This window comes from Musa acuminata, chromosome BXJ1-7 (assembly GCF_036884655.1).
Source record: "Musa acuminata AAA Group cultivar baxijiao chromosome BXJ1-7, Cavendish_Baxijiao_AAA, whole genome shotgun sequence".
Taxonomy (NCBI): domain Eukaryota; kingdom Viridiplantae; phylum Streptophyta; class Magnoliopsida; order Zingiberales; family Musaceae; genus Musa; species Musa acuminata.
Window position 1 is genome coordinate 7,422,088 of NC_088333.1, and position 16,909 is coordinate 7,438,996.

Genomic DNA, 16,909 nt, shown 5'->3' on the forward strand with positions numbered 1-16,909 from the left:
TTACTCTTGGTTTAGCTTTTGGTTGAAGAGTTCTTGAGGTAACTTGAGCAAGTGGAATGCTCATATCACAAGTTCTTTTAGATAATGGAAATAGGTCTTTTTTGGACCAGTGAAGCAATGGCAGCTAACCATGTTTGAATTGGCTTAACTTGTCATCCTGAAATTGAGTTGATGAATGGGTCAAGGCAGGTTGGAGAGCTTTTCTAACATTGTTGGAAAACCAACTACTATTTGCTTTATATTATTGTTAAGCTTATAAAAGAAGAAGAAAAAAAAAAAGAGTACATAAAGTTTGTTTTCTCCCACCTACTGCTGCAACACATTGTCTATTTTGTGTTCTTGCGAGGAAAAAGTGTTATTTGGGGGAGAATACTAAACAGTCCATGAGTTCAGATTCCTTATTGTGCAAGTTTTCTTTCTTATTTCATAAGTACAAATTTCCTCTAAAACCCATATCAAAAGCTTTCTTAGTTCATGAGTTCAGATTCCTTTTTGTGCAGGTTTTCTTTCTTATTTCCTAAGTACAATTTTCCTCTAAAATCCATATCAAAATATTTTTGGGAGCATCTTTGAAAGAGGTTAATTTGATTCCAGAATTTTTTTGGGAAAAAAAAAGCTGGAATCAAATTATGGAAACATATGACTGGAAACTTTTTTTGTCTGTGCAGAATAGTTTTTCCAGAATATTTTACATAATAATTTTTGGCTTTTATTTTAAGAAGAAAAAAAATACTTTTCCTCTTTATGTATTTCACCAATCACTTAAAGCGGGGAAAGCCAGTCATGGGGATATTCCTGTCTTTTACCGTCTACATCCTCATCCTTGGAGGCCTGCCTGTGCAAAAGATCAAACAGAGGGCTCTGCTGCTGCTCTATATAATCCCCTCTCCACTCCTTGCCAGAGAAGAGAAAGGAGTAGATTTAGAGAAGCTATAGAGAGATCAGAACCTAACTCAAACATCCTCCTCCATCATAAGTACTCTGTTTCGGTACAAGTTCTTCTACTGTTTTTTCTATGGGAAAACTCTCGGTTTCATCAAGCCATTAGGACTCCCTTCAGCTCGAGAGAGTGAGAGGTACTACTAATGGGTCTATGTGGCCCTTTCTTCTTCCTTACCTCCTCCCACGGCTCTGTCATCATGATCACCAGCTACTTCCGTCACAAGATTGCCTAATGGGACAACTTGTGCCCATTAATTCTCATCCACTGCGGAGAGGAAAGGAAGAAAGATATCTCTTTTACTTGCTCTTTTGGTGAAAGCAGAGAGAGAGAGAGAGAGAGAGAGAGAGAGAGACAGAGGGATGGCGGGGAGGTGGCGTGATGGGAGCTCAAGCACGGCCGTTTTGCTGCAGAGGGAGGCGACGTATAAAGAGTACGCTGGCCAACTGTTTGCTCCAGGAACTCCTACCGGCGGTTCTCTGGGTAATCTCCATTTCTATGTATTTACTCCCATCTTGGTTTACCTTTGCCTTACTTTCCTGCTTCACGTGGTGCTTCTCCTGCTCCTCTTTCCATTTGCACCATTTCACCATGGCTTCTATTATTTGGTGATCTGCACCCACAAAGAAACAAAGAAGGAACATATAGCTCAGTAGGCGCTGGTTTGGTTGCACTCACTTCAATCAACCTGAAGGTCTAAATTTGTGCCTATATACTTCTTTAATTTCTGGTTTATCTTCTCCTGGAATAGTTCTAGTTGAAGCCAAACTGTCTTTTTTGATGTATGCATTAACTTGACATGCAAAGACTCCCTGGAATAATTCTAGTTGGAGACAAACTCTGTGCCTCCTTACTTTCTGGTTTATCTATTGATGTTACCAGTCAAGAACTTCCTATCCAAATGTTTCTTGTGATCTTATGTCTGCAGAACGCTCATTCTGTTTCACCAGATCATGGTCAAGCAATAAGTGGACTGCATTCGACTTGACCTTTTATTAAATAGGTGCTTTGGTTCTACTCATAGTATCCCTAATCAATACAACAGAAATGTTTTACATGTTTTCCTAAAATGCTGACATAATAACTTCTTATTGATATGCTCTTGACAGTCGTAATCCTTTGCGTCTTGAATCATTTAACGATCATAAATGCACTAAATGACTCTCCTAAGATACTAGCATAAGAAAGATTTACGATTTAGTGTTTGGATGTATTATTAGCTCCGAATATATGCAAGTTTGAAGTGTAAGATTTCTATTTCAGGCTCATGGTGTCTTGCAACTCTCAAGGATGGTTATGGGAGCAGTCCTGATAGGCCCCTATTTAGGCCAATTGAGTTGGAAGAAATCGATGACGACGAATCAGATGAGCTTCTTCATCAGCCGGAAAAGAAGAGGCGGCTAACTGCAGAACAAGTTCAATTCCTTGAGAAGAGTTTCGAGTTCGAGAACAAACTTGAACCTGAGAGGAAGCTTCGGATTGCAAAGTTTCTTGGACTAAAACCCAGGCAGATTGCTATATGGTTTCAGAACCGCCGAGCACGGTGGAAAACAAAGCAGTTGGAGAAGGACTATGAGGCCCTGAAATCTAGCTATCACACTCTCAAGATGGATCACGGTAGACTTCTCAAGGAAAAGGAAGAACTGGAGATTGAGGTACTCACACTGCACTCATGTTTGAGGTGTTTATCTTATTCCAAATATCTTTCTGATGTCAAAACAAATATATTGGAATTTAATGAGAACTTGAGATAAAATTGAAGTAAACATAATTTCTAGCATGATGTCAATCCTATTGTTTTAGGCCACGATGCATCCATCTCTTACATCATATGTTTTTATGTCTATCCTAAACTTCTGTATTCTGAATTCCTGACCATGTGATTTTAGAGAAAATTCTTAAGATTACTTTGAATCCTAGTGGACTGTATTCTTATCAGCATGAGCTTCCTCTCAACAGGTTCTTTCTCTCACAAATAAGCTACTTCTGAAGGAGAAAGGCTGCATGGAACCATTTGAGTTGAACAGACATCCTAACAAGTTGAGGAATTCGAACTCCAATTTGGACACTGGGGTGAAGAAAGTGCATGGGCAGACCATGCCATGCAAGCAAGAAGATATTAACTCTGCCAACAGCACCATGTTAGACTCTGAAAGCGCTCGTTGCATTGATGAAGGTAGTTATTCTATGCTAATGGAGCTCACCAGTCCCTCAAATGCCTTCGAACACGTTCGTTCTGATCAATCACAGATTGGTGAGGTTAAAGCCTGCAGCTTCTCGAGTCTTCAGGATAATTCCTGTGGTTCTGAGTTCCATGTCACTGAGCAAGACCTGTGGTTGTGGCCTTAATTAGAATGCTTAACCTACATGTATATTATTACCTGCATTTGCTGACACTTCTATAGTTATCCTTCCTCATTTTGCCCCATATGTAGTGGTAGACTCCTAGTTATTAGAGCTTAATCCAAGATGTTTAGTTCTTGTCAGGGTGTACTCAGTCATTTGATCTAGGCATGAATGATCTCTTGTGTTCTTTTTTTGTTAAGACCTTTCTGCTAAGGGTGACATGAATATAGATTGGTACTCCGTCGTTGTCTTGGTAAAGATGGCCTATGGTATGAGATTGGATGTTAAAGGAAAGCAAACCCCTGGCTGGTTCTGTTTACAAAAGGAATATGGTGGTGCTTGCTTTGGTTGATGTGAGAGTGTCGGATAATGTATTGTCTTCATCGGTGGTTGAGAGAAGAATTCATTGTGCTTGAGATTGATCTTAGAGCTGAAGTAGAATCAGGTCTCATATTGTTTTCAGAATAATAATAGAGCATATTCTTGTAACTGGCATTTGAGAGAAGATGTGGACATGCTCAAGAAAACTTGCTAATGAGATGTGAGTCATGCTTGACGAAATGGATGATACTGAGGTTTATGGAGTCGAGTCCACAAGACTTGAGATAGCTCAAACGAGCTCAGTATTATAATACTATCGCTAAACTACAATCAAGTAGCATAGAAAAAAGAAAGAAAAACTATTATTATATGGATGTCAAATATCTGCAAAATCCAATTCCAATCATAAACAAGCAGCCTACCAGTGAATATCACAAGAGTCCTACTCTCCATACTACTCATTCTTCTTGAATGGTTTATGATTCTGCTAAATGATTATATGGATTACTCATAAATTTCATCAGCCATTTCTGAATTATCATAAATTACATTGTTAAGATTTCAACCCTGTAGTTGATGATAATTCTTCATAAAAGAAAAAATGAAATACATCATAAAATATTTTCTTATTTACTTTTTGTGTGCCTTCTACATGTATCTGTTCGTATGAGTTCTAAAATAATCACCCAACTTTAAAAAAGCTCACATAATTCTAACTACCATATTCTTAGAAAAGTCATCTATCAATGTCTTGTTAGCAGACTCGATCATCATTGCAACACCCTTCTCCATTTAGTCTCAAGGAGATACTGAATTGAATTGATTTATAAGAGTTAGATGGACATCAATTTGGATTTAAGTATTTTGGACAGCATGGTAGTCGAATCAAAATAATTATACTTCATTTCCTGAAACTTCTTTTCTAAAATCAAATCTACTCATCTTCATGTGTGGCTTGCAACCAATATCGACTTATTCTTAATCTTGCCAAAATTATTCTTATGCCTAGGGTTCTTCACAAGGTCCCATCTTGATTCTCTGCCAAAATTGTTCTTATTCCTAAGGTTCTTCTCAAGGTTCGTACTTGATTCCTTGGACTATTTGCTGGAACTATTAGAAGATGAACAACAGTGTGGCCTTTGGATTGATTGCCAGTCTCACGTCGTTGTTTAAGCTCTTCCCATTTTTCCTTTCTTATTTCTGGCTATCCTTTTTCTTTTTCTTCTATGGTGTTTTAATTCTCCAATAGTGAACCAAGTTGGGTCCATTAACCTAATCATTCAATTCCATCTAAAAGGAAAAGGTTACAATCGAACACTAGTTGTGTTCTAAGAAGCACTTGATTGGCAATATTCTCGAAATTGACTCCAGCCCTCAATGTTTTGTTGTGACCTTGTATTTTCTCTCTTGGATAAGCATTTCGTTAGCAAGTCTTATCACAAACTTTAAACTCCCCTCTCCTTTTAGAAGGTGGCAGAGCCCCACAAATTAAGCCAAAATGCCGTCAGAGATTATCCAAAACAATAAGCAGGTTAAAACACTCATTCAACCCATCTAATATTACAAAATCCATAAGAGAGAAAAAGAAAAAATCATCCAACCATTAATGCTTGGCATCTATGATTTCTATACTTCAAAATATCTTAATGATAGTACATTCACATTGAGATCATGGGATCTAACATACCTACCGTTTAGGTGTGTTGGCTGTATATTCCAATCTTGGATGACACTCAAACTAAAAAAAGCTAATACAGTATATTCATCTGGTCCTATTAAATCAATTGACTAAGCTTGAGGGTGGAGAACAAAAGTTTCAAGAAACCAACAACTTTGACATTCAGTACGAAATCTAAGACTCAGGTTATTTTGGCACGTACCAGTCAAATCAAGGGTCGATAAGATTAAAGAACGCCCATCACATTATTTCTTATTTTCCTAAAAGTCAGGCCGCAAGGCAACTGAAGACTTCTCGTGGTTACTGTTTGGTCCGAAGTTTGATCTGATCTTTCATCTTTTATGCGTTTTTTTGACATCCGAATGCTAGAAAAAGTAGGGGAAAAAGAAAAAGAAAAAGGAGAAAGTAATGTACATTGTACCATACATGTGTTGCGGTTTGTTCATCCACGGCACTCGTAGCCAAGCTCGCCACGCAAACACATATCCCACCGCCACTTGATCCAATAGCAACCGCTTTACACGCCCACGAATCATCCCCTAAAGAAAAGGCCACCACATCAGCTCAAACACTTGGAGACGACACAAAGAGGATGAGATCATGCACACATTGGCTTGCTGCAACGTCACGAAATGGGATAAGGTGACTGGTCCAATTCCTGTCCCATTTGTGGGTCCCGATCATGATTGATCATTGAACACTCCAAGTAAAAGTGAAGTGATACGTTCACGTCCGAGAACCACTCAATAATCACAGCGTCGATGGCTTGGACGCTTAAATTTCCTGCACTCGGTACATCTTAAGAAAACCTATAGCTCGACTTCAATATGATTAATGCACCATAATTAAGGGTCGAAACTTTACATAAAACTCGAATCAAAGATAAGCTGGTGTGAATAAATAAGAACTTTTTATCGAACCAATTATAATGAGTGCAGTGCGTAAAATAAAATGAGGTACGTACCTTTGACCGGTGATGTGATCGTATAGGTAGCGTGAAGAGTAGTCTCATTAAGGCAATCAGCTTCGGGTCTCCAGGAGATACATCTTCTAATTCAAAAAGAACAAGAATACTAGGTTATAGTAATAATCTGTGCTTCTACTTTATCTGGCTTTTTGCCATGTGATGAGGGGGGGGGGGGGGTGTCCTAAATGCTTACTACTTTAAAGGAAAACATGGTGGCAAAGCGCAACATACAACACTACTTTTATTTGCTCATTTGATTTGAACTACTTTGCTTGACTGCAAAAGAATAAGAAGCAGAAGTGAGGTGATTCAGTGCGATAATGAGTCCAGCAAACTACATTCAAGTGCTTGCAATTTCTCTTTATGTTGGATTACTATGAATTATGTTGAAGTAAATTTGTAGCATACAAACTGAGGTTAAATAAAATGATGAACAGGATTCTCCCAAGTAAAAGAGAGAAGGAAGAAAGCTATTGCTACCTGAAAAAGCATCTGATAAGAATCTCTTCCAGAAATCACACCACCAGACTAGTCTGCAAAAGGATCAGCACAAAATAAAGTGGAAAAGAGACCAGATGTTTGTGAATGATGGAAGAATGCAATGTTTGATGTTTCGAGGAGGACTGGTGCACAGCTCTATTGCATAAACCATGCCAGACTCAAAAAAGGAACTGAAGATGTGCGTACCGGCAATATCATGTCCTCCAGCGTAAGAAAAAAGAAAATACAGTAGGATGGCACACACCAGCAATAATCAAGTGGGATAAGGATCACGGCATAACTGTGCACCTCAACACAAAAAGTGAAGAGTGAGACTGTAGCCAACAGACAAAATATTGCTCTGTGGAAACCTTTAAGTCACATTCTGAGAATATCGCTGCCTCCATTCCATTTGAATTGCTTTCTCTGTAACTTTGACAAATAAAAGAAAAGAACCATAAACATCCAAGCCAATATTGCATTTCACATATTTCATATATATTTGTGGAACTCGATCGATATGGACGACCAGCAGGTAAAAAAACATTATTAAACTGTCACTAACCAATCAAGATTTCTTTTCCTGTCAAGAAGAGTATGGGGGATTAGATACTAGTAGCAACGGGTTTTGTTAGCACAAAATCTATTTTGCATTTAAGGGATGCATTTCTACCTCCAGTATGGATTGGAAACACAATTAAGAGCAGGCGTGCAAAACGAATCTCATGTTTCTACTTTCCACTCCCAAAGCCTCCACGTACAGTGCTCTGATAAGAACCTCGCACCATAGTGGGAAAGCGGATGGAGGGATGACAATGATCAAGTATGTCGGAAATGTGATACTTAATGGATGGAGCAGGTCCAAGGAAGAGATGAAGGGCATCATCTCCAGCTTCCATCCCTCGGAAGCACAGGAGAAAAACATAAAACAAAGATTGGGCCTTCCCATCAGGTATTTACTTCCAGCTGCTGGGACTGGGCCTTCCATCCACCCAAACAGCCAATCCAGACTATGTGGGTTTTTCTCCGCAGCCCGACGAGATCTAGCCCTATCCAAATGGGCCCTTAAGATTCGCCGCCATGCAACTCACGAAGACACAAAAAATCAATTTATAAGGATAAAAATTTCAGGAAACTCAACACCTACACAAGAAAATTCATATCAAAATATATCTAACCAAAATGATAAGAAGGTCATACCACTACCATCTCTTTCAGATAAGAAGAATCTGGCATTTCTTATCCCACCATTGAGGCTTGCTTGGCTCAGCTTGTATGTGAGAGAATATTGTAAGTGTTTTCCATTCACAGAAGAAAGCAGAAAATGCTGACTGATGATACTGTTTCTTTCAGTTTGATAGGATCCCAACGTCGGTAAAAAAACTTGTTCTCTTAAGCTCTTAAGCTGTGCCTGAGCTAATTCAGTAGTTGCCATATAGCTTGGCAACCTTATTTTTCTGTAAATGTTTCAGAATCTGAAAGGAAACTTCATCTATCAAGCTTAATTCAGAATCTTTAAAACTTGTCACTAATTTGGACCCTGATCATCTATCAAGCTTAATTTCCATTGCAGATATCTTCTAATATTTACAGTTTGATGCAAAATTGTCATCAATTACTGCATTCTTAGACCCACTGCTGCTGTGTTCTGTTGTGGAGCACCAAACAGTGTGTTTGTCACTTCACCACAGGATCAGAAGGATGGTTGTATATTTTCCTCACGTTGCATTTATGCCTTTCTGGTTCAGTTATCACAGCAACCTTCAGATCCGATGAACACGTGATACTAGTTTGACTGATACACTTTCTGCAGCAATTTTCCAGATATTTCGCATCAGCATACTTCTTTGGCTGAGGAAGTGATTTCCAGAAATGCGAGGATGTCCAGTGCTCTAGCCAACTGATGACTGAATTTGATTGAACTATATCATAATGAATCTGCAAAAGGCTTTCCAACAGGCAGCTTAGAAATTAGCTGAAGAAAATGCAAAAAACATAATGCACTGATCTGAGTAACCCAAAAAGTAAATTTGGATGCCAGAAGGACATTTGCTCAGATGTATGCATTAAAATCTAAAATTTTGCTTTCTACTCCAAAATATTGATCTTCAACAGTGTGTTTATAAAGAAAGTAGAAAAAATAATGGTACAAGCAACAAACTTTTTGCCTATAAATATAATTTCATCTTATTATTGTCATCCTAAATGTTTCATAATTTAACTTACCATGCAAATATACTGATTGGCAGACAGTTCCATCTCCTAATAATCCAACTTATTGCCCTGCAGAAGTAGATCAGCATATGTGTGACACTAGTTCAGCCATTTTAGTGAACCTAACATAATGGAGAACACTAGATTTCCTAATGGTTAGACCTCAAAGAGAGGTTAAAATAGGCAACTTCCATTTAAATTTTGCTGAACACTGAATGTTTCATTAATATTCAGAATCTAATTCTCAGAAAATGATCAGCAAATTCAAATGTGTGAATCAGACAGAAGTCTTCCCCGACAACAGAATTTAAGGTGTGGAAATAAGAGTTGTCATGCCTAACCAAGAAAAGGCAGCAGGAAAATCCGTGCTTCAGGATTAATATACATAAACTCCCAAAATATTTGCTTTCTTAGCACAATGGAAAGGTATTGGTAATGAATAATCTACAAGCTACCAGTGCAAAATAGCCACAAATGGAATTTTGTTTTCGATGTCAGAAAAACAAGGATGCTAGAATTTTCAGAATAACAGTAAAAAGAATTATAAACATAAAATAATTTGTAACTAAATCCTGGAATTTCATTCTTCAGGACTAACACCTGAAAGACTCAATTCTCCAACCATGAACAAGAGCTTGCAACTTAACAATGCCCCACACGCAATGCAGTGATAACAGTTTGTTGCTTCACCAGGTGCCTAGCAACTAAAGCCTACAGTTATCTAATGTTATTGAACGCATGAAATGCCCTGAGTCACTGCATCCTAATACAGACATCAAAACAAAGTCAAGCAGAGCATCACTTTCTTTAAATTCTCCATGTAAAATTTTGCAGTCTTCATATGCAATCCCTGCTTATAGAAAACACGTTACCAGTAGATTCAGCAATAAATGAAGAAGATACAAACCCTACTAATTCTACAAAAGTTACCAAATATTCCCTAAAGGCCGCTTGCACCAACTTTTGTTCGATCACTTGAAGTAGGGCTAATTACAAATTACCCTATATAGTTAGCTACCTTTAGTCTCCCGGTCCTTGCACTACATCTATGTCTATTTGTCCTAACGCCGTTGGTTTTACCAATGAAAACACGAAAACAAATGACAAAAATATATTTTTAACATTCCAACTGGTGTTCATGAACGGCGTCGATGGTGGCAAACGATGATGCCGCTAAGGGTCGCGGGTGGCTATTGTAGATGAGGAGAGCGACGACGAGAGGTGAGGGCCACTCTACATCTGCATCGAAATCGATATAATTATCGAGTGATGAAAGGGCCATCAATGTAGATGTCGAGCGACGTCACTCTGCATTTGCGTCAGCGGCCCCTTCACCACTCTACATCTACGTCGATGCTAATATAAATGTCGAGAGAACCTTTTGCCGCTCGACAACTATGTCGACGTCAACATAATTGTCGAGCGACCCTCACCTCTCGCCATCACTCTCCTTACCCACAATAGCCACTCATGACCCCCAATGGCACCACCGTCCGCCATCGTCGACATTAAAAATTACTTTTTTGTCCTTTATTTTTGTGTTTCGTTAGTAAAACACATGACATTAGAGTAAATTGACCTAAATGTTTCACTTTCGTAACTATAGGGATGCCAATATAATATTTTAAAATATAGAGATCGGAATGCTAAAGATAGCTAACTACATGAAGTAATATGTAATCATCCTCTTGAAATACTAGGACCAAGAATTTTATTGGTTCTTCACAACTTGACTTTCAGGTGATGCGACTTCTCCAGCAGGTTGGATGCCGTGCTATTTCTTATAAAGTAAGAGTTGAAGTGGTGCTCACAAGAACTGGTCGATAAATCACAAGAGAATTCACAACAACACGGGATTATCCTTTCCAAGCAGTCTGCTCTTCATCAATAGCAGATTTCTTCAAAATTACAAAGAGCAACTAAAGATCGGTTGCCGATCATACAAGCAAATATGGTACAGTTCGTAGATTATACATGGTGGCTTAATTCATGATGAACGCCCAAATATGTCCTCAATGGCAGGAACATAATACCCCCGATCATATCACTCCCGAGAACTATTCAAACACCACTAAATTTAAGCCCTAAAATGCGAGATGCATAGATACATAACCCCATATCGCAACCAAAAATCACGAATGCAACAAACAAAGAAGCATCGCACATGGGGATCAAGCAACAACTCCCCAGCTCCGAATCGGATGCCCCTTGAAAGGAACACCAAGAGCAAAAAATGCAGAAGAAAGCGAGCGGGATCCGAAGCGCACCGAGGAAATCAATTCGCCGAGAGATCCGGACAGGGATCAGAGGCATATTTTGCAGACCCAGGAGCAGATGAGACATCCCTCGCCGAGAAAGCGATGCGGAGAAGGCAAAATAGGTGTCGCCGTTGTTGGCGGGAAAAGAAATGCGCCGCTTAGAGGGCTTAATATTTATTTGCTCACCTGTCATTCGCGGGACAGGATCCAGGCTTCTCCGCTATAAAAATCACAATCAGGTGCGGACACATCAGCATATCCGCACGATCAGGTTATGAAGCAAGACAAGAAATCCTTATTCGTTATAATCTTTTATCCCAAATATATCTTTACATTTGTTGCTTAACATTGGATTGTTTGCCGACGAAAGACGTGCTTGAATCATAACCCTATCGATCCTGATGTATCCACATGTTCGAGAGTCGGTGGAGCGTTTCGCTCTTGAGATATTTTTGATTTAATTTATATTTTAAATCCTCAAACTTCAACCTTTTCTCGCTTAAAACGCTGAAATCCTGAAGCTTTGGACCCGCATTCACCCTCTCTTTCCTCTTTGTAAAAGCATAGAATTAGCATTGCAACTATCATGAGAAGCATCCCAATTCGTCTCCAATTTAATCATAGATCAATCATCCATGAATCACAGGCTTTCTAAGAGAGAGAGAGAGAGAGAGAGAGAGATAAACAGAAGACAACCTATTATCCATGAATCACAGGCGTTATAAGAGGCTGTTGTGAAGTCCTTCCCCATTCTTCAGGTGGGCTCTTCACTTCCATAAGCAATGCCGCCACCTCTTTCATGGTGGGCCGATCCGATGGGGCTGAGTTCACACACAGCATGGCGATCCCCAGTGCCCGAAGCATTTCTTGCACCATCTGATCAGGCATTCCCTGTAGCTTCGAATCCAATATATTCAGTGCAGGTTCAAAGCTACTCATTTTTTTCCTCACCCACTCTACTATGTGAAGACCGTCACCAGTTGTTCTCTGGATGGCACTTCGCCCGCTTAGAACATGTTGTCAGAAAGATGAAGTTGTTCCAAGACCACCAACCTCGCAAGCTCGCCGGGGATTTCCCCATAGAGCTTGTTAGCAGAGAGGTCAAGCACCACCAGCTCCGAGCAGTTGGCAAGCTCACCGGGGATTAGTCCCGTGAGCGAGTTTCCCCACGAGAGCAGGCTGGTGAGCTTCTGCAGCTTGCCCAGTTCAGGGGGGATCGTGCCTGTGATCTTGTTCATGTGCAGGTAAAGGCTCGTCAACTCCGAGCACGAGCCCAACTCCGGCGGCACCGGGCCGGAGATGTCGGTGTTGTAGAGAGGCAAGGTCTGGAGACTCACCAGGTTGCCAAACTCCACTGGGATTGCGCCAGAGAGGCCGGTGGCGGCGGCGCCGAAGGTGGTGAGCTTGGTCAGCAGGCTGGGAGAGGAGCCTGTGGAGGCTGTAGCTAACAGAGACAGGAGAGCCTGGCCGTCGGGGGAAAGAGAAGTGGTTGGGCCAGTGAAGCTGAGAATGGCCATGGAGAAGAAGAAGAAAAGGCCAATGAGGTGATCGAAATGGTGTCGGTCTTCTTCATCTGTGTCGTCTTCCTCTGCTTGCTACTTATGTGGTTGTGTCAACCTCGATTGCTATATACTCAACCGATCAACGTCATTTGCGGCTTCCTTGGCGAGCTCTGCTGCAATCAAGTTCACAACGATGAGACCGGAAGCAATGCACGTAAGGGAGGTTGCAGAAGGGAAGAAGAAGAAGATGATGCTGAGTCAACTTTGATCCGAATGATTGAAATGCACGTAGAATCTGCAATGTTTGGATAAATGAGGAGTTCCAAGATTACTTACCCAGTAGATTAAGGGTGAGGGAGAGAGCTGGACTCCATGTGAGTGAGATGAAGCTTGCTTAAGCTTTACCCGATGATCATGTGGAGACCGGAACCGCAGGAGAAGGTGTCTACTTGTACCATTACCACCGATAGCTCTCTTTAGATTAGATGACAGAGATATATAGATAGACGTAAGGATCCTTTCGAGCTTCCCGAAGGAAACGTAGGAAATCTAAGTCAGGCGATATAAACAAGAATAATCTTTGTATAGGAACAAATATTAGAAGACCAAAATACGCAGCAGAATAAAATGGAAACACAATCAAACAGAACACCAAGATATACGTGGAAAACTCCTTCAATGTGAAGGGTAAAAATCACGGGGCAAACTAGAGATAATCCACTATGAGAATAATGAATATACAAATCTCAATCTCTTGCCCAAAACCCTAGCAACAACCACAAGAGAATAACTAGGATACAAGGATCACGTCACTGTCCACAATATCTAAAACCTCCCCAAGTAATCACAGCAAGAGTCTACTGTAGATTTGATCTAACCTGAGATGAGAACACTACTAGATGATTGTGAACAGTCTCTCTGTGTTGTCCTTATCTTATTCCCTTTCTTTCTCTTCCTTTTCTGCGTTGTTCTCCTTCTTCTCTTTGGAATCTCGTCGCTCTAAAGATCTGCCTCGTTGCTGTCTTTTTATAACTTTAATCTGCCTCTAAAACGCAGCCACCACACCCCCTAATCTTAATTAGGATTAGGTTAAGAGGGGGTGTGGGCTGATAAAGCCCACATGGGCTGAATATGAGCTATCAGCCCAACAACCTCCCCCTTCAGCCCATAAGGGAGGTTATCTCATGACTCCTCAATGTAAAGCAATGCCGACCAACTGTCGGCATATCTCCTGTCTTTCTTTTGGTAAGATATTTGTCAACATGTCTGCTCCATTGTCATCTGTATGAATTTTCTGAAGCTGCAACTGCTTCTCTTCAACTGCTTCCTGGTAACTCTCTGGTTCACCTACATTAGTAAGCACCACATACTCATCTGTAGAGTATATTCTGGAAGGTTGACGTTGTCTAGAAGATCTTCTCAACTGAGGTTCTGCGGGAACTTCCTCTCCTACTTCTTCTTGCTCAACATGTCCTGCAGGTAAATCAACATCAGGCTCTACACTATTTTCCTACACATCTCCCCCATCACCCTGATATACTAGAGGAATAACTGGGTCGCAATCTGCTAATCTTTCTGCAGAAGTCTTGGCTGGTGCCTTCTTCTTTAAATCCTCAAAGGTTTAATCCTCAAAGAAGACCACATCTCTGCTCTTGAACACCTTCTGCTTTTCTGGATCCCAAAGCCTGTAACCAAATTGATCATGTGAGTAACCAAGAAAAATACATTCTTGAGACTTACCATCCAACTTGGACCTCTCATTATCTGGAACATGTGCAAATGCACGACAACCAAATACTCTCAAATGCCCGTAGGAAATATCTTTCTCTGACCATACATGCTCTGCAACATCACCATCTAGGGCTGTACATGGTGATAAGTTGATCACATCAACTACGGTCCTCAAAGCCTCATCCCAAAACCTTTTGGGTAGCTTGGCCTATGAAAGCATACATCTGATCTTTTCCATGATGGTGCGATTCATCCTCTCTGCAATTGCATTATGCTGAGGTGTACCAGGAACTGTCATCTCATGTTGGATCCCATGTGACCTGCAATAGTCATTAAACAATCCCGTATACTCACCACTTCAATTTCCCATGTGAACTGTCATCTTATGCATTTCAATTTCCTTTCTGTCTCCCTTTCAACCCTAGCATGAAACTCTTTAAAGACATTAATAACCTGATCTTTGGTCTTCAAAGCATAAGCCCAAACTTTCCTGGAAAAATCATCTATAAAAGTGACAAAATGAAGTGCACCACTTATACCAAGAACATCAACAGATCCACCAGGAGTTTTTGTCCTCAAAGGACCACATACATCTGTATAAACACGGTCTAAGGCATGCATTTTTCTAGACAAAGCAGCACTAGCAAATGAAACTCTATGTTGTTTACTAGCCAAACAATCAATACAAGGATTCAGATGTATACCTCTGAGATCTGGCAATATCTCTCTCTTGGAAAGAGCTTACAGCCCATTCTCGCTCATGTGTCCCAATCGCCTATGCCACAACTCCATACTGAAGTCTTCCTCTGTAATATTTAACTGTACAAAGTATGACATTTCTTTCCATTAGCTATAACAAGAGAACCCTTACTGAGCTTCCATTGCCCTTTGTGAAATCTGCTTTCATACTCTTCATCATCTAGTCTTCCAACTGAAATTAAATTCAGCCTCAAGTAAACCACATGCCTCACATCCTTAAGTACCAACTTGCAGCCAAGGTTGGTCTTTAAATGGATATCACCCATGCCAATGATGTCTGCTGTGCCATAGTTGCCCATCTTGACAACACCAATGTTTCCAGACCTGTATGTAGCAAAAAACTCTCTCTGAGGTGTAGCATGATAAGAAGCACCTGTGTCAATTACCCACTCAAGATCCTGACACACACAAGAAAAAATATCATCAGAAGGAGACAAAATCAAATAATCACCACCCTGTAGTTGTAGTAGTATCCTTTGACTCTGTAGACTCCAATTCTTTTCCCTTTTTCTTATTCTTCTTAGGTTGCTTACATTGGTTCTTGTAATGTCCTTTCTCACCATAGTTATAGCAAACAATATTTTTTATTGATCTTGACTTGCTCCTACCCATACGTAAATTGCTTCTAGACTTTGACCTTCCTCTGTTCTCTGAGATAAGTTCCTGTGAATCATTCTGAGATGTTGCCGAACTCTTTCTTCTCAACTCCTCATTCAACAAACTGCTTGTTACTTGACTCATAGTGACAATACCATCTGGCGCAGAATTACTAAGGGAAACCACCAGTGTCTCCCAACTTTCTGGTAATGAACTGAGAAGTAACAATGCCTGCAACTCATCATCAAGAGACATTTTCATAGAGGATAACTGGTTAGTAATACTCTGTATTTCATTCAAATGCTCAGCAATAGAAGCACCCTCTCTATATTTTAGGTTTACAAGTTTTCTGATCAAAAAAACTTTGTTGCCAGCTATTTTTCTTTCATAGAGACTTTCCAATTTTTTCCAAAGAGAATATGCAGAAATTTCAGTAGAAACATGGTGAAAGACACTATCATCAAGCCACTGTCTAATAAACCCAATTGTTTTTCGATCTAACCTCTTCCACTCATCATCTGTCATAGTTGTAGGTTTTGCACTATCCCCTTGCAAAGGTCCATACAAATCTTTGCAATACAAGAGATCTTCCATTCTTGGTTTCCATATCATTCAATTATTTCCAATCAAACTAATCATACGAGAAATATTACTGGCCTCCATGTTCAAATAAAAAAAAAATTAAATCACCAAAACCTCGCTCTGATACCAGTTGATGGAGATATAAACAGGAATAACCTTTGTATAGGAACAAATACTAGAAGACCAAAATACGCAGTGGAATAAAATGGAAACACAATCAAACAGAACACCAAGATATACGTGGAAAACCCCTTCAATGTAAAGGGTAAAAACCACTAGGCAAACTAGAGATAATCCATTATGAGAATAATAAATATACAAATCTCAATCTCTTGCCCAAAACCCTAGCAACAACCACAAGAGAATAACTGGGATACAAGGATCACGTCACTGCCCACAATATCTAAAACCTCCCCAAGTAATCACAGCAAGAGTCTACTGTAGATTTGATCTAATATGAGATGAGAACACTATTAGATGATTGTGAACAGTCTCTCTACATTGTCCTTGTCTTCTTCCCTTTCTTTCTCTTCC

The 16,909-nt window shown here is 40.0% G+C and overlaps 1 protein-coding gene and 1 long non-coding RNA gene across 2 annotated transcripts; one reads left to right on the forward strand and one right to left on the reverse strand.

Moving 5' to 3' along the window:
- The first annotated feature begins 865 nt into the window (after positions 1 to 865).
- On the forward strand, positions 866 to 3,526 carry LOC103991270 (homeobox-leucine zipper protein HAT5). The gene is made up of 4 exons (XM_009410655.3): positions 866 to 1,076; positions 1,279 to 1,423; positions 2,204 to 2,595; positions 2,900 to 3,526. Exons 2-4 carry the CDS (start codon positions 1,303 to 1,305, stop codon positions 3,287 to 3,289), a joined length of 903 nt encoding a protein of 300 aa, XP_009408930.2. The 5' UTR covers positions 866 to 1,076; positions 1,279 to 1,302; the 3' UTR covers positions 3,290 to 3,526.
- Positions 1,422 to 11,314, reverse strand: LOC135678550 (uncharacterized). Its single transcript, XR_010515001.1, has 5 exons — positions 11,214 to 11,314; positions 6,733 to 8,670; positions 5,894 to 6,332; positions 5,700 to 5,824; positions 1,422 to 1,553 (listed from the first exon to the last, which is right to left on the reverse strand). It is a non-coding gene; the product is annotated as an uncharacterized LOC135678550 (long non-coding RNA).
- Positions 11,315 to 16,909: the final 5,595 nt, after the last annotated feature.